At 49.8% G+C, this 17,333-nt stretch overlaps 1 protein-coding gene across 1 annotated transcript; it reads left to right on the top strand.

The window, feature by feature from the left end:
• The first annotated feature begins 2,136 nt into the window (after positions 1-2,136).
• Positions 2,137-14,791, top strand: LOC310881977 (uncharacterized protein). The gene is made up of 9 exons (XM_083800009.1): positions 2,137-2,272; positions 2,515-4,298; positions 4,450-4,511; positions 5,400-5,552; positions 6,060-6,232; positions 6,434-6,527; positions 7,146-7,223; positions 7,476-7,585; positions 8,022-14,791. The coding sequence occupies exons 2-9, from the start codon at positions 4,127-4,129 to the stop codon at positions 8,275-8,277; spliced, it is 1,098 nt and encodes a 365-aa protein (XP_083656135.1). The 5' UTR covers positions 2,137-2,272; positions 2,515-4,126; the 3' UTR covers positions 8,278-14,791.
• Positions 14,792-17,333: the final 2,542 nt, after the last annotated feature.

Raw genomic sequence — 17,333 nt, 5'->3', positions numbered from 1 at the left:
CTGTTCCTCATATACCAAAAGAGGTAGAAAATGCAGTAATGCCTACGATTTGGGAAACGGACGTGCCTGGAAAATCAAAAGTAGCCCAGCCAGTAAAAATTGAACTTAAGGAAGGGGCCCGACCGGTACGGATTAAACAGTACCCATTGAAGCTAGAAGCTAGGCTAGGAATAGTAAAGATAGGTAGGGAACAGTAGGGTGATGGTTGGACCAGTGATCTTGAAGGTCTCTTCCAGCCTTAATGATTCTATGATTCTATGATTCTGTACCAGTGCAGAGAACAACACTATATGGGCTGCCGCAGGGAATGTTAACTCCATCCCAGACAGACCCAGTACAACTGGGGCAGGTGCCAGCTCAACCATGGCCACAGGGAAGTAATGCAGTGCCCCTGCCAGCCAGGCACGTTCTCGATGCCTCCTGAGGAGCCCTGCCCCATCGCATGGCCCGAGATCCCCATCCACGCTGCGGAAGAACGTCAACTGAGGCACAAAGAGCTCTTAAGGCAGGAGCCAGAAAGTGCCGCAGTCACTGCTGGACTGTGGGGGGGTGTGGCCCTCCAACTTAAGAGGACACTTGTGACGCCCCTGGTGATGCCCATTGTGACACAATGTGCCACCATCGCTGAGACGCAGTGTATGTGCACCCCTGCCAGCAGGAGTGCTCAGTGCTGTTGCCTCTGCTGTGGGAGCAACAGCGCTGCCCTGGCTGGGAGCCTCGGTGCGTCCCTGCCCTGCCTGGGAGCACCAGGCCACAGCCGCTGCTCGGGGCTCGGCTCCCCTGCCCCTGCGCCTGTCCGTGTCGGACCCAAGCAGGGCCCGCAGGGCTCTGGTGGCCCCAGGTGGGCTTGTGCCCACATCCTTGCTGCAGCTCCTGGGGCTCCTCCACCGGGGCCAGGAGCATCCGATGCCCAGCAGCACTTCCCTGTCCAGAGACAGCGATGCCCACCAGCTGCCAGAGGAGGGCCTGCACGGGCTGCACCGCGCGGCCGCCCGTGGCGACCTGGCCCGGCTGAGGCGGCACTGGTGGCTGAAGAAACGAGGCAAAAACCGTCGAGACCAGGCAAAGCGGTGAGGGGCTGGGGGGTGCGCTTAAAGGCTTGGGGTGGGATCGCTCTCCCGTGGCGTGCGAGCTTCAGCCTGGTGCCGCTGCGTACGTGGCTCTGGCACCAACCCTCCTTCTGCAGCAGGTGTCAGCAAGAGCTGAGGCGATGGAGGGCTGAGGCTGGGCGTTGTCCGGCCAGGCAGCCTCTCGCCCTGAAGTCAGTGGCACTGGACATAGTCGGGAGCACATGCTCCTACCAGCCCTTGGCAAAGCCTTCAGCCCCGTGCAGAGAGACGGCTGAAGCCCAGGGCAGAGTCAGGAGCACGGCAGCAAGGGCACCGCCTCCTCTGGAACCCTGGGTCAGAGCTTATGGGTGTGACCCGTTCAGTGACAAACTGGATCTGATTGATACAGCAGTGCGCGACGGGTTAAGAAGAAGGTTACTCAGAGGCATAGAGTGGTAACCAGGCTAGAGTAAGAGAAAGTGGGAACCACTAAGGAGGAGTTGTTAGGCTCGGACGGGCCTATAGAGGGCTACGCGTGATCAAAAGGAATGCACCAACCAGAAGTCTGTAACTATGTTTGCCAGCCACGTGCAGCGCGTGGAGGGGCTCAGAAAAACTATGTAAGATCTGGCATTGGGACAATAAAGGGTCTCCATTTCTCGACTATCTTGGAGCCCGTGTCGTCATTCCCTTCAAGAGCTGGTCACTGAGAGGGCTTTTCCCTCTCAGCTGGCAGAGGGGAACAATCCAGCTTTGCTTGGAATTGCTGGGGCGGCTCGAGCGCTGCTTGAAGGGTGTGCTGCCGACCGCCACTGCCCTGTCCTCTCCCTGTGGGGTTGTTTAGCAGCCGCTCGGGCATTAGCAGTTCTCTCCTGTCCTGTGGGTGATTAGCGTCAGGGCATTCACCGCCCTTCTGCCGCTCGAGTGATTGTGGAAAAACTTGGAGACTTACACTGACTTCGCACTCTTCATGGAGTTCCACAGCCTCCAAAGCTTACGTTCTGCTTGGCATTGGCAAGTGGAGACTTGTGGCCCTGCGCGTGTTCCACAGCCAGAAGTGATTTGGGGCATTGCCTGCCTGTGGAAAGCTAATTTATTTTGGTTTTAGGACACCGCTGCACCTTGCTTGTGCGAACGGCCATGCAGACGTTGTTCGATTCCTGGTGCAAGAGAAGTGCCTGCTGAACCTTTGTGACAACACTGGCAGATCGCCACTCATGATGGTATGTGGAACACGTTACTCTGCTCTAAGTGGGGCTTTATCAATTGTGCTTCCAATGACAAGTGTCTTGCCGCATTCTTCACACCGACCTGTAGAGAAACATGAAAGTTGTAATCGGCACGTAATAGGCGTACACTAGCTCATCTCGGAAGACGCTCTTATCTTCCAGCACTGGGAAGCTGCTGTAGCTGTGACAGAGTGAAACACGGCACAAGTCCTTCCTTTTCTTTGTGTTGTTTGCAGGCAGTGGAGAGCCAGCATGAAGAATGCGTGGCGATTCTGCTAGAGCCCCGTGCCGACCCAAACCTGGAAGGTTACAGAGGCAAGTCTGCCCTTCACCTGGCTGCCGCAGCTCCTAACACGTCTCTAGCAGAGATGTTAGTTGAGCATGGTGCACACCTTGAAGCAAAGGACTGTGTAAGTTTTGAATCTGGGCAGCACTGCTCTTTGGGAAAGGCACTTAATTCGTCTGGGTTGTTCTGACGGGCATTCTTTATCCTTTCAGGAGGGAAATACCCCGCTTCTTCTTGCCATCTCCAGCCATCATAAAGAGATGGTAAAGTTTCTTCTTCAAAAAGGAGCGAATGTGTGTGCTCAAAGTTTCTTTGGAAGGTGAGGCATGGCTCCAAAGTGCATGTGGCTCTCCTTAGCATTGTCACTGGAATGAACAGGAGAAGGAGAGTCAGTGTTGTCCAAGGGACAATGGGCACCAAGTGAAACAAGAGGCCTTCCCACAGCTGCTTAGGAGAAACCCTCTCAGCATGAGGAAGGTTAATCAGGGGAGCAGGTGGCACCAGGGGTTTGAGCAGCCTCCATCCTATGAGGCTTTGAAGAGCAGAGTGGAAGAAGCCTTGAGCAACGTGCTCTGGCCTCGTGGCTGAGTCTGCTCTGGGGAGGCGGCTGGCCAGGAGCTGTCTGGAGGTGCCTTCCAGCCTCAGTCCTCCAGCACTCCCCTGTGTGTGGCTTTGCTTTCCCTGTGCTTGTAGGAATCGGGGAGGGAATTGTTTGGGGAGGAAACAGGGATTAGAATAACAACAACACAGAGCCTGCAAATGCTGCTATGTTTCATACCATCTTTTGGATGCTTTAGGACTGCTCTTATGCTTGCCGCTTCTGCTGGGGAAACGGATGTAATAGAGCTACTTCTTTCCTACGGTGCCAACGTTACTTGCAAAGATATCGCTGGCTACACGGCTGTGGATTATGCTCTCCAGTCAGGACACGTTGGGTGAGTGTTTTGTATGTCGCTGTTAGAGCGGCTGAGTTGTCAGAGTGTCTGTGCTGATTTGTCACCCTCTGCGGTAGCTGCAGAAGTTTTAATGAAATGAAAATTAGAAATCCTGCTTGTGTTACTACACCCAGTTCCACACCACTGAAAAGGAAAGAGGCACTTTTTCTTTCAGTGTTACGTCACTGTTAGAGCGGCTGAGTTGTCAGAGTGTCCGTGCTGATTTGTCACCCTTTGTGATAGATGCACAAAGGCTTAACGATATCTTCAGACCTTTCTTGAAGCTGGGCTCGGTGATGTCTTCTCATAAATCACCTTCCCAAGTCAAGAGAGGATTTGGAAGTAGAGGAGAACTTCCACCCACAAGGCTTTCTTAGAAATCCCGCTTGTGTTGCTAAGCCCAGTTCCGCTCCACTGACCAGGAAAGAGGCACCTTTTCTTTCAGTGGGGATCTTACCAGTGTCCCTTTAGATAAACCCTCAAAGAGATCCCTGGTGGTGTAGCAGGTCCACCATCATGGGGAGACTGACACCGCACACAGACAGTTCTGAACTGGTTCCAAGTCAGTTGCTGTCCTAGGCAAGAGCAAGGATACTAGGCAAGGATGTTTTGGATCTGACTGCCTGTATGTTCTCTCTTTCTGCGTGTAGCCTTTGCAAGAAACTGGCAGAATGCGCAGGCAGTAAAAAGACGGGAGAAGCTTCTGCTGGCGCTGCACAAGACACAGCAGTCCCCAGCAGATTCTGCTCTCCGAGGACTGAGCGCTTTGCACTGGCCACACTTGCTTTGGATGGAGAAGGTAGGATCCTGAAGTGTGGAAGAGCTGATGAGGACAACTAATGTGGCCTGATGTCAGACCGCTTCCCGTATTTGGGGGCAGGGCTTGACTGGCAGGGAAAAGCAGAGTGCCAGGAATGCTCACACTGTCTCGCTTCGTCCATCCCTTGTAGGTGCCCTGCCAGCTGTAGGAGCAGAGCAGGAGGAAGAGGCTGAATTGCCCTGGGATCGCAAGGTACTTTCTGTGAAGGACCCACTGGGCTCCCATTTGGCTCGCTTACTTTGGGGCAAGTTTACCTCTGGGCTCGCTTACCTCTGTTGCTGCCTCTGCCACTTGTTTGTGACTGGGGCCCTTGAACTACTTGTGCTCCAGCCCAGCTGTTCAGTTTGCGCTGGGTTGGTGAAACTGCTGGGAGAACTGGGTCTCGCTGCAGCTGGCCTTTCAGTTAGAGTTCCAGTCTAGGGAAAGCATGTTCTACATAATGAAGCAGCAAAGATTATTCCTGCTGCTTAAAATCTTCTGAGCTTCTCAAAGGGGCTGGCCGGGAGTGGACTGTTGCTTTTCACCATACTTCACCAGTGCTCCGGTAACCTTTATGTGGCAATTCTTAACGCCAACAACGAAGAGATACCAGAGAATAGCATTGAGGGCTTGCAGCTCTGCTTTCAGCGTGCATTCCTTGGCCGCGAGCATGTTCTCAGAAGCAGCAGGGAGATTCCAGGCCATGCTTAAGCTCTGGCAGAACGAAGTCTGGCTTCTGCTTTACAACTGCTGAAATGCCATTGGAGGCAACAATAGTTCTGCAGATTCCATTCTCCACTGCCCGCCTTTTTGCGTAGGTAGAAAGCCCCTGCCCAGTCTCTCAGGCTATGTTCCAAGAAGAGAAAAAACGTTAAGCCTTCCCTCTGTTTTAAGAAACAGAAACCCTCACAAAGAGCTGCTGATAGTTGAGGCTAAGAAAGATGGAGAGAGGTCCCCAGCTGTGCCTGGTGGTGGTGCACTTCCAATCCTTTGTTTCAGTCAGAAGACTGACCTAGTTGTAGAACCTAATGAGTAAAAGCACAGCTCATATTCCCATGTTCTCACTCACTTTGTCATGCTCACGGAACACCATTTCTTTAGGATCAAGACAGACAGCTGCAGCTTGAGCTTCCTGGTGCTCCTGAAAGTCTGTCCGTGTCAGAAGCCCCACCTGAAGCTACTGAGAGCCAGCTCAGTGACACTGAGAAAGACGTAGAGCGCTTGCGAGAGGAATTGGAGATGGTTAAAGCTAAGGTATGGAAAGGCTGCACTATAGGGATAAATCCAAGGGTGGTTGTCCTTTCTCTTCCCTTCTTCCCCCTCTCTGCTGGTGACCAACACAACGGGCCCTTTGGGGAGCTTTTCACAAGCTGGAGGGACAAAGCAGTGCGTTAGGAGGCACCTTCCAGGGGGTAGGTTTGACCAGAGCAGTTTGCGCTTTCTCAAAACTTGGGTGTGCTCTGAGACACAGAGGGTGCGGCACCACTTGGGTGTGCTCTGACAACGGTTGTAAATTTTTTTTCATGTCTCTATGTTGGGACCAGCATTGGCAGTGTCTGTGCCAGAGTCGCAGACAAAGCAGGCTGAGTTTTGTGCCAGCGTTCAGGAAATGCTGTAGAAAATCTACAGAGCTATAGGAGAGGGGTTAGTACAAAATGCAGTGAAGTAACATGCATGGGGGTTTGAGAGTGGAAGCAGTCAATTTCCCTCCCTAAAGACTAGGCTGACCACCATGGATTGATTCTTCCTTTGGTTTTGCAGGTGGAGGCATCGGAACAAGCGTGTATTGAGTCTGAGGTCTGGGTAAAATACCTGGAGACTGTACTGGAGGATAAGAAGAGAGAAGCAGCAGCTTCTTCCCAGAAAGTGCAAGGCTTTCTGGAGCCATCCTTTGGAACTGGAGCTCTCCAAAAGCTGGAAGAACGCATGCAAGGGTAGGCAGGGTAGTAAGACAGAGGGGCGAGACGCTGCTTTCTGGGACTGTGTGAACGCGAGGGAATTGCCTCGTCACATCACAGAAAGTTAATACAGGATTTGGAAAGAAGCCTTTGCTTTAGCTTATGTTCTTGCACACTGTTCTTTCCAACTGTGTGCTCTTGTGGAGTTCCCCAATAAGGCCTGTATTTCTCTTTCAGACTCAAAGCTGGAAGTGACAGATTGGAAGCCACAATCCAGCAACAAAGCAGACTGATTGAAGCCCTTCAGAGACACCAGCAAGCCTCTGCCTCAGTAAGTCAGTGATAAACTTCCCTCTTCCCTGTGAGCTCCTGCGCCTAGCTAAGTAGTTCTGTGGGGACAAAGTAAGATGAGATTTTTCTGCCAAGCTTAGGGGAGCCGAGTTCTTGACCAGCTGTGCTGACTGTAAGCTGCTCTGAAAATCCTGCCGGTCTGTTCCCCAGCTTTCTGGTTTTGAGAGTTTTCCCATGATACTACGGCAAGTCCTACAACACCAGGAAGTTCTTAGCACTAGAAAAAATAAGGGTTCACTGGAATGCACTGGTCTAGGTATTTTCTGCTTTAGACCAGTGGTGATATTGAAGATCGCAGGCTGCACTTGAGATATTCCTCCTGCGTGAGAGGTGGTAGTCAAGTTTGCACAATGCTGCACAGCCCCGACCTGACATGCCGCGCTGTCGCTAATAAAGCAGTTCCTCTTGGCGTAAAGGAGGGGCTTTCATCTGTGGCCTCTGTGAAGCAAATGATTCTTCTTGTCTGCCTGGGGAGGAGGGAGGTGAACATGAGCCCTGTACTCTACTGAGACTGGCAGGAGGGGAAGAGCGGCAGAGAGGTGTGAGGCAGGAAAGTTGCACGCAGCATGACTTTTCGCTTCTTTTTGTGCTTCTGTAGGCTCGTAATCACCCGGAGGACTTGGTAACTGCCTTTCAGTCAGCACAGACAACCGCAGACGGGCATCCACACCAGCAGGTATGGGAATGCTTTCTGTGAATGACTATTTTAGTCTTTGAATACCTGCTGGGCAGGTAGTGGGTGAAAAGACCAGGGGAGCCATGGGAAACCCTCCTGCTTTTATGGCAGGGCACATTCAAGGGAAGGGGAAGCCCTGCTACTCCTGCTTCCCCAGTACTGCTACCGAGTTCTGCCTAGGCTATCTGCACATACCACACGTAGATGCTGTCCCTGTGCTGGTTCTACCATGTATCGTTTCTGTTTTGAAAGCATCAGTGTCAGAGAACAGAAGAGAAGCTGGTCGAGTTGAAATGCCCAGTCGAAGCGCGCCTCGAGCAGGAAATGAAAAGCAACAGCGAACTGCGGAGAGAATGTCTCAGGTATGGCTTGTTAGCACTTTAAAGAGAGATCCCATAGAGTAGAAATCAAGCTTCATGGAGGCTGAATGTAAAAATAGGTGAGGGTAACTGTCTGTGAGCAAATTCAGGCCTCACGCTAGGTCTTACAAGGCTCTTCTGTACACGTGCCTATGGTTTTACAGAGCTGCCAAAAGAACTTCAAGTGCAGGTTGCCCTGCAATTCTCCTGGGAGGGCAGGAAGTCCCTTCTCCATTTATTCCTCCGTTCAGGTGCAAGGTGGACACTCCAAGTGATCTGCGGCACTGGAATGCTGTTTTTTCTCAGTAACTCCTGGTCTGTCAAGCGTGTTAAAGAAGAAGCAAGGCTTCTCTATGCTGTTTATGTCTGAGAATGTGAAACAGGCTGGTAGTTCCTTCACCTCCTACCTCAATGTTTTCTTGACTAATTTGCTGCACAGGTTAAGGAGGCTTCTGAACGGAGCTCTGCAGAAACTAAGAGAATCTGAGGCCAGAGAAAGAAAGTTCATGATTAATACTGCAAGAGACATGACGAGCAGCTGCTCTGAAGGGGCCAGTGAAGCTGATAAATTAACAGCAAAGGTGAGCTCCGGATTCTGCAGGATTTTGTGGTTTCTTTTTTTGTCTGTTAATGTCCATACCTCTGTTGTTCTTTTCTATGCTCCTTGTATTGTGAGATGTCTGTTCTCTACTTGATGCTCCTTCTGTTGTCATACATAGCAGGTATTGCAGAAGGAGTCAAGTGCCCTTGTGGTGGCTCATTCTTAGTCCAAAGGCTCGTAGCATTCTCGTGGCTTCACTGCCATTAGAAGAGTTCTCTTAAATGACAGGGAATGGCATTGTGTTTAGGCAGTGTAAAATGAAGATTAAGTTTCCGGGTTTTTGTTTGTTTTTATTTTTTGTTTGTGTTTGTTTTGAGGGATTTTTGTTTGTTCGTTTTCTATCTATTTATAAAAGGCAGGAACCTCCCGAGTGTATTTTTAGAAGGTATAGAAAAGGTGTATTTCTGGGGGAGAAGAGTAAGACAGCATCGCAGCTGGCCTTTGGGACTTAATGGGACATCTGCTATATCCTCCGTATCCTTGCAACCAAACATCAGCTTTGACCTAGGGAGAAAATGCGTTCCTCCAGCAGTTCTGTCAAAGTGGCCTCCTGAGGCACTGTTTCCAAAGCTTTCAGAGTAAGGGCAGGAAGAGTATTTGTTGCTCGTGCCTAGTCCGTTCTGCACTGCAGCGCTTCCCCCCACACACAATAGGCATTCTTTCTGGTGTCTGGGTAGAGGTGTGTTTGATGTCCCATGAGCAGAGGAGCATTTTGGGCAAGAGCGTCCCTAGCAAAAGAACCGAGGAAGGATGGAAACTTGGGGAATCCTGTCAGCAAAGATCTTAAAGCTGTTCTTCTCTTGAAAGACGAGCCTGCCTTTACTTTGCTTTTAATACCGAGTCAGAAGGTGACAAAGACCATCTTGACGCCCTACCCCTTTATGCATTGCTCTCCACAGCTCAATGAACTTTCGCAGCAGCTGGAGATGGAGTCTGGAAAACGCAGGCAGCTAGAAGCACAAAATTGCAACCTGCAAGAAGAGCTGTCTGCTCTGCGTGGGTCTCAGGAAAAACTGGAGAAGAGCAATGGCCAGCTGCAAGAAGAGGTGGCATGCATCAAAGCTCTTCTGAAGACTTACAAGGTGGGTCACAGGCAAAAGCAACAGCATGAGACAGAGATAAGAAAGAGCCTGACAAGGAACAAGTGCTCGGACCAGAAGTCGCAGGTGATGTTTGTATTTGGGGTCTTGCCCCTCATTCTTTCTGTGAGGCGTTGTTCTCCACAGGCACAGAAGTCCCTGTGAATTGTGTATGGAGCCTTTGGAAAAGGCTTACAAGCAGAGGACTGTCTTACAGAGACAGAAGTGTCTTAGCACTGACTCTGAAGTAAGAACAGAGTGCTGAGAACTGGTGTCCTCCAGACTAAAATGAATGGTTGACCTGTGGGAGTTTCCGGCTTCTGCCTTCACTGCTGGTGGTAGTGAGGAGGCAAGTGGCCTCCCCTGAGTGAGGCTGGGCCCTTGAAACTGGCTATGCGAAAGGTAAAGGTGAGCTCTGGATTCTGCACGCTTTTGTGATTTCTTTTTTTGTCTATTCATGTCCATACCTCTGTTGTTCTTTTCTATGGTCCTTCTTGTATTGTGAGTTGTCTGTTCTCTCCTTGATGCTCCTTCTGTTGTCATACATAGCAGGTGAACGCAGAGCAGTTGTCATTGTGGGTCAAAATGAACGTGCAGAGCAGTATCTGCAAGGGCACACTGAGGGCAGGCTGCTCTGTGGAGGAAGGACGAGCTGAGAGTCACAGCAAGGATGGCGGGCTCAGTGGCTTCACAGGCCATGGCATAGGTCCACAGCATTTTCCGGGTCTGGCAGGTGGAACTCCACCTGTCTGAAGTTGGCTTTGCCCAAGATCACTTCCAGAGCCCTGTCTTAGGAGTTGAGCCAGTGATGCTTTTGTAACTTACCGCTCACCAGCAGCTGTCTCAACCCGTCTTTCCCTAGCCATGGGCACCCTGAAGTAGAGGTCCAAGAAGTGCTTTTGAGCTGCCGTGGGTGTCTTGTTCAGGTGCATGGAACCCTTGATCTAGATTTCCCCTGGTTACTGAGAGGTGCTGCTAAGGCACACGTGTGCTTTAGAAGGTATTGTAGAAGGAGTCAAGTGCCCTTGTGGTGGCTCATTCTTAGTCCAAAGGCTCGTAGCATTCTCGTGGCTTCACTGCCATTAGAAGAGTTCTCTTAAATGACAGGGAATGGCATTGTGTTTAGGCAGTGTAAAATGAAGATTAAGTTTCTGGGTTTTTGTTTGTTTTTATTTTTTGTTTGTGTTTGTTTTGAGGGATTTTTGTTTGTTAGTTTTCTATCTATTTATAAAAGGCAGGAACCTCCCGAGTGTATTTTTAGAAGGTATAGAAAAGGTGTATTTCTGGGGGAGAAGACTAAGACAGCATCGCAGCTGGCCTTTGGGACTTAATGGGACATCTGCTATATCCTCCGTATCCTTGCAACCAAACATCAGCTTTGACCTAGAGAGAAAATGCGTTCCTCCAGCAGTTCTGTCAAAGTGGCCTCCTGAGGCACTGTTTCCAAAGCTTTCAGAGTAAGGGCAGGAAGAGTATTTGTTGCTCGTGCCTAGTCCGTTCTGCACTGCAGCGCTTCCCCCCACACACAATAGGCATTCTTTCTGGTGTCTGGGTAGAGGTGTGTTTGATGTCCCATGAGCAGAGGAGCATTTTGGGCAAGAGCGTCCCTAGCAAAAGAACCGAGGAAGGATGGAAACTTGGGGAATCCTGTCAGCAAAGATCTTAAAGCTGTTCTTCTCTTAAAAGACGAGCCTGCCTTTACTTTGCTTTTAATACCGAGTCAGAAGGTGACAAAGACCATCTTGACGCCCTACCCCTTTATGCATTGCTCTCCACAGCTCAATGAACTTTCGCAGCAGCTGGAGATGGAGTCTGGAAAACGCAGGCAGCTAGAAGCACAAGATTGCGACCTGCAAGAAGAGCTGTCTGCTCTGCGTGGGTCTCAGGAAAAAATGGAGAAGAGCAATGGCCAGCTGCAAGAAGAGGTGGCATGCATCAAAGCTCTTCTGAAGACTTACAAGGTGGGTCACAGGCAAAAGCAACAGCATGAGACAGAGATAAGAAAGAGCCTGACAAGGAACAAGTGCTCGGACCAGAAGTCGCAGGTGATGTTTGTATTTGGGGTCTTGCCCCTCATTCTTTCTGTGAGGCGTTGTTCTCCACAGGCACAGAAGTCCCTGTGAATTGTGTATGGAGCCTTTGGAAAAGGCTTACAAGCAGAGGACTGTCTTACAGAGACAGAAGTGTCTTAGCACTGACTCTGAAGTAAGAACAGAGTGCTGAGAACTGGTGTCCTCCAGACTAAAATGAATGGTTGACCTGTGGGAGTTTCCGGCTTCTGCCTTCACTGCTGGTGGTAGTGAGGAGGCAAGTGGCCTCCCCTGAGTGAGGCTGGGCCCTTGAAACTGGCTATGCGAAAGGTAAAGGTGAGCTCTGGATTCTGCACGCTTTTGTGATTTCTTTTTTTGTCTATTCATGTCCATACCTCTGTTGTTCTTTTCTATGGTCCTTCTTGTATTGTGAGTTGTCTGTTCTCTCCTTGATGCTCCTTCTGTTGTCATACATAGCAGGTGAACGCAGAGCAGTTGTCATTGTGGGTCAAAATGAACGTGCAGAGCAGTATCTGCAAGGGCACACTGAGGGCAGGCTGCTCTGTGGAGGAAGGACGAGCTGAGAGTCACAGCAAGGATGGCGGGCTCAGTGGCTTCACAGGCCATGGCATAGGTCCACAGCATTTTCCGGGTCTGGCAGGTGGAACTCCACCTGTCTGAAGTTGGCTTTGCCCAAGATCACTTCCAGAGCCCTGTCTTAGGAGTTGAGCCAGTGATGCTTTTGTAACTTACCGCTCACCAGCAGCTGTCTCAACCCGTCTTTCCCTAGCCATGGGCACCCTGAAGTAGAGGTCCAAGAAGTGCTTTTGAGCTGCCGTGGGTGTCTTGTTCAGGTGCATGGAACCCTTGATCTAGATTTCCCCTGGTTACTGAGAGGTGCTGCTAAGGCACACGTGTGCTTTAGAAGGTATTGTAGAAGGAGTCAAGTGCCCTTGTGGTGGCTCATTCTTAGTCCAAAGGCTCGTAGCATTCTCGTGGCTTCACTGCCATTAGAAGAGTTCTCTTAAATGACAGGGAATGGCATTGTGTTTAGGCAGTGTAAAATGAAGATTAAGTTTCCGGGTTTTTGTTTGTTTTTATTTTTTGTTTGTGTTTGTTTTGAGGGATTTTTGTTTGTTCGTTTTCTATCTATTTATAAAAGGCAGGAACCTCCCGAGTGTATTTTTAGAAGGTATAGAAAAGGTGTATTTCTGGGGGAGAAGACTAAGACAGCATCGCAGCTGGCCTTTGGGACTTAATGGGACATCTGCTATATCCTCCGTATCCTTGCAACCAAACATCAGCTTTGACCTAGGGAGAAAATGCGTTCCTCCAGCAGTTCTGTCAAAGTGGCCTCCTGAGGCACTGTTTCCAAAGCTTTCAGAGTAAGGGCAGGAAGAGTATTTGCTGCTCGTGCCTAGTCCGTTCTGCACTGCAGCGCTTCCCCCCACACACAATAGGCATTCTTTCTGGTGTCTGGGTAGAGGTGTGTTTGATGTCCCATGAGCAGAGGAGCAGTTTGGGGAAGAGCGTCCCTAGCAAAAGAACCGAGGAAGGATGGAAACTTGGGGAATCCTGTCAGCAAAGATCTTAAAGCTGTTCTTCTCTTAAAAGACGAGCCTGCCTTTACTTTGCTTTTAATACCGAGTCAGAAGGTGACAAAGACCATCTTGACGCCCTACCCCTTTATGCATTGCTCTCCACAGCTCAATGAACTTTCGCAGCAGCTGGAGATGGAGTCTGGAAAACGCAGGCAGCTAGAAGCACAAGATTGCGACCTGCAAGAAGAGCTGTCTGCTCTGCGTGGGTCTCAGGAAAAAATGGAGAAGAGCAATGGCCAGCTGCAAGAAGAGGTGGCATGCATTAAAGCTCTTCTGAAGACTTACAAGGTGGGTCACAGGCAAAAGCAACAGCATGAGACAGAGATAAGAAAGAGCCTGACAAGGAACAAGTGCTCGGACCAGAAGTCGCAGGTGATGTTTGTATTTGGGGTCTTGCCCCTCATTCTTTCTGTGAGGCGTTGTTCTCCACAGGCACAGAAGTCCCTGTGAATTGTGTATGGAGCCTTTGGAAAAGGCTTACAAGCAGAGGACTGTCTTACAGAGACAGAAGTGTCTTAGCACTGACTCTGAAGTAAGAACAGAGTGCTGAGAACTGGTGTCCTCCAGACTAAAATGAATGGTTGACCTGTGGGAGTTTCCGGCTTCTGCCTTCACTGCTGGTGGTAGTGAGGAGGCAAGTGGCCTCCCCTGAGTGAGGCTGGGCCCTTGAAACTGGCTATGCGAAAGGTAAAGGTGAGCTCTGGATTCTGCACGCTTTTGTGATTTCTTTTTTTGTCTATTCATGTCCATACCTCTGTTGTTCTTTTCTATGGTCCTTCTTGTATTGTGAGTTGTCTGTTCTCTCCTTGATGCTCCTTCTGTTGTCATACATAGCAGGTGAACGCAGAGCAGTTGTCATTGTGGGTCAAAATGAACGTGCAGAGCAGTATCTGCAAGGGCACACTGAGGGCAGGCTGCTCTGTGGAGGAAGGACGAGCTGAGAGTCACAGCAAGGATGGCGGGCTCAGTGGCTTCACAGGCCATGGCATAGGTCCACAGCATTTTCCGGGTCTGGCAGGTGGAACTCCACCTGTCTGAAGTTGGCTTTGCCCAAGATCACTTCCAGAGCCCTGTCTTAGGAGTTGAGCCAGTGATGCTTTTGTAACTTACCGCTCACCAGCAGCTGTCTCAACCCGTCTTTCCCTAGCCATGGGCACCCTGAAGTAGAGGTCCAAGAAGTGCTTTTGAGCTGCCGTGGGTGTCTTGTTCAGGTGCATGGAACCCTTGATCTAGATTTCCCCTGGTTACTGAGAGGTGCTGCTAAGGCACACGTGTGCTTTAGAAGGTATTGTAGAAGGAGTCAAGTGCCCTTGTGGTGGCTCATTCTTAGTCCAAAGGCTCGTAGCATTCTCGTGGCTTCACTGCCATTAGAAGAGTTCTCTTAAATGACAGGGAATGGCATTGTGTTTAGGCAGTGTAAAATGAAGATTAAGTTTCCGGGTTTTTGTTTGTTTTTATTTTTTGTTTGTGTTTGTTTTGAGGGATTTTTGTTTGTTCGTTTTCTATCTATTTATAAAAGGCAGGAACCTCCCGAGTGTATTTTTAGAAGGTATAGAAAAGGTGTATTTCTGGGGGAGAAGACTAAGACAGCATCGCAGCTGGCCTTTGGGACTTAATGGGACATCTGCTATATCCTCCGTATCCTTGCAACCAAACATCAGCTTTGACCTAGGGAGAAAATGCGTTCCTCCAGCAGTTCTGTCAAAGTGGCCTCCTGAGGCACTGTTTCCAAAGCTTTCAGAGTAAGGGCAGGAAGAGTATTTGCTGCTCGTGCCTAGTCCGTTCTGCACTGCAGCGCTTCCCCCCACACACAATAGGCATTCTTTCTGGTGTCTGGGTAGAGGTGTGTTTGATGTCCCATGAGCAGAGGAGCAGTTTGGGGAAGAGCGTCCCTAGCAAAAGAACCGAGGAAGGATGGAAACTTGGGGAATCCTGTCAGCAAAGATCTTAAAGCTGTTCTTCCCTTAAAAGACGAGCCTGCCTTTACTTTGCTTTTAATACCGAGTCAGAAGGTGACAAAGACCATCTTGACGCCCTACCCCTTTATGCATTGCTCTCCACAGCTCAATGAACTTTCGCAGCAGCTGGAGATGGAGTCTGGAAAATGCAGGCAGCTAGAAGCACAAAATTGCGACCTGCAAGAAGAGCTGTCTGCTCTGCGTGGGTCTCAGGAAAAAATGGAGAAGAGCAATGGCCAGCTGCAAGAAGAGGTGGCATGCATCAAAGCTCTTCTGAAGACTTACAAGGTGGGTCACAGGCAAAAGCAACAGCATGAGACAGAGATAAGAAAGAGCCTGACAAGGAACAAGTGCTCGGACCAGAAGTCGCAGGTGATGTTTGTATTTGGGGTCTTGCCCCTCATTCTTTCTGTGAGGCGTTGTTCTCCACAGGCACAGAAGTCCCTGTGAATTGTGTATGGAGCCTTTGGAAAAGGCTTACAAGCAGAGGACTGTCTTACAGAGACAGAAGTGTCTTAGCACTGACTCTGAAGTAAGAACAGAGTGCTGAGAACTGGTGTCCTCCAGACTAAAATGAATGGTTGACCTGTGGGAGTTTCCGGCTTCTGCCTTCACTGCTGGTGGTAGTGAGGAGGCAAGTGGCCTCCCCTGAGTGAGGCTGGGCCCTTGAAACTGGCTATGCGAAAGGTAAAGGTGAGCTCTGGATTCTGCACGCTTTTGTGATTTCTTTTTTTGTCTATTCATGTCCATACCTCTGTTGTTCTTTTCTATGGTCCTTCTTGTATTGTGAGTTGTCTGTTCTCTCCTTGATGCTCCTTCTGTTGTCATACATAGCAGGTGAACGCAGAGCAGTTGTCATTGTGGGTCAAAATGAACGTGCAGAGCAGTATCTGCAAGGGCACACTGAGGGCAGGCTGCTCTGTGGAGGAAGGACGAGCTGAGAGTCACAGCAAGGATGGCGGGCTCAGTGGCTTCACAGGCCATGGCATAGGTCCACAGCATTTTCCGGGTCTGGCAGGTGGAACTCCACCTGTCTGAAGTTGGCTTTGCCCAAGATCACTTCCAGAGCCCTGTCTTAGGAGTTGAGCCAGTGATGCTTTTGTAACTTACCGCTCACCAGCAGCTGTCTCAACCCGTCTTTCCCTAGCCATGGGCACCCTGAAGTAGAGGTCCAAGAAGTGCTTTTGAGCTGCCGTGGGTGTCTTGTTCAGGTGCATGGAACCCTTGATCTAGATTTCCCCTGGTTACTGAGAGGTGCTGCTAAGGCACACGTGTGCTTTAGAAGGTATTGTAGAAGGAGTCAAGTGCCCTTGTGGTGGCTCATTCTTAGTCCAAAGGCTCGTAGCATTCTCGTGGCTTCACTGCCATTAGAAGAGTTCTCTTAAATGACAGGGAATGGCATTGTGTTTAGGCAGTGTAAAATGAAGATTAAGTTTCCGGGTTTTTGTTTGTTTTTATTTTTTGTTTGTGTTTGTTTTGAGGGATTTTTGTTTGTTCGTTTTCTATCTATTTATAAAAGGCAGGAACCTCCCGAGTGTATTTTTAGAAGGTATAGAAAAGGTGTATTTCTGGGGGAGAAGAGTAAGACAGCATCGCAGCTGGCCTTTGGGACTTAATGGGACATCTGCTATATCCTCCGTATCCTTGCAACCAAACATCAGCTTTGACCTAGAGAGAAAATGCGTTCCTCCAGCAGTTCTGTCAAAGTGGCCTCCTGAGGCACTGTTTCCAAAGCTTTCAGAGTAAGGGCAGGAAGAGTATTTGTTGCTCGTGCCTAGTCCGTTCTGCACTGCAGCGCTTCCCCCCACACACAATAGGCATTCTTTCTGGTGTCTGGGTAGAGGTGTGTTTGATGTCCCATGAGCAGAGGAGCATTTTGGGCAAGAGCGTCCCTAGCAAAAGAACCGAGGAAGGATGGAAACTTGGGGAATCCTGTCAGCAAAGATCTTAAAGCTGTTCTTCCCTTAAAAGACGAGCCTGCCTTTACTTTGCTTTTAATACCGAGTCAGAAGGTGACAAAGACCATCTTGACGCCCTACCCCTTTATGCATTGCTCTCCACAGCTCAATGAACTTTCGCAGCAGCTGGAGATGGAGTCTGGAAAATGCAGGCAGCTAGAAGCACAAAATTGCGACCTGCAAGAAGAGCTGTCTGCTCTGCGTGGGTCTCAGGAAAAAATGGAGAAGAGCAATGGCCAGCTGCAAGAAGAGGTGGCATGCATCAAAGCTCTTCTGAAGACTTACAAGGTGGGTCACAGGCAAAAGCAACAGCATGAGACAGAGATAAGAAAGAGCCTGACAAGGAACAAGTGCTCGGACCAGAAGTCGCAGGTGATGTTTGTATTTGGGGTCTTGCCCCTCATTCTTTCTGTGAGGTGTTGTTCTCCACAGGCACAGAAGTCCCTGTGAATTGTGTATGGAGCCTTTGGAAAAGGCTTACTTTCTCCTCCAGACTAAAATGAATGGTTGACCTGTGGGAGTTT

This window comes from Anser anser, assembly GCF_964211835.1.
Source record: "Anser anser genome assembly, chromosome: 1".
Classification (NCBI taxonomy): Eukaryota; Metazoa; Chordata; class Aves; order Anseriformes; family Anatidae; genus Anser; species Anser anser.
The sequence above is the reverse complement of the archived record's forward strand: the minus strand, read 5'-3'. Positions and strand labels throughout refer to the sequence as shown.

Coding starts and splice junctions, on each gene's coding strand:
- LOC310881977 (XM_083800009.1), top strand. CDS start 4,127: ATGTTCTCTCTTTCTGCGTGTAGCCTTTGCAAGAAACTGGCAGAATGC. Junction 4,299..4,449: donor ACTTGCTTTGGATGGAGAAG/GTAGGATCCTGA, acceptor CATCCCTTGTAG/GTGCCCTGCCAGCTGTAGGA. Junction 4,512..5,399: donor AATTGCCCTGGGATCGCAAG/GTACTTTCTGTG, acceptor CCATTTCTTTAG/GATCAAGACAGACAGCTGCA.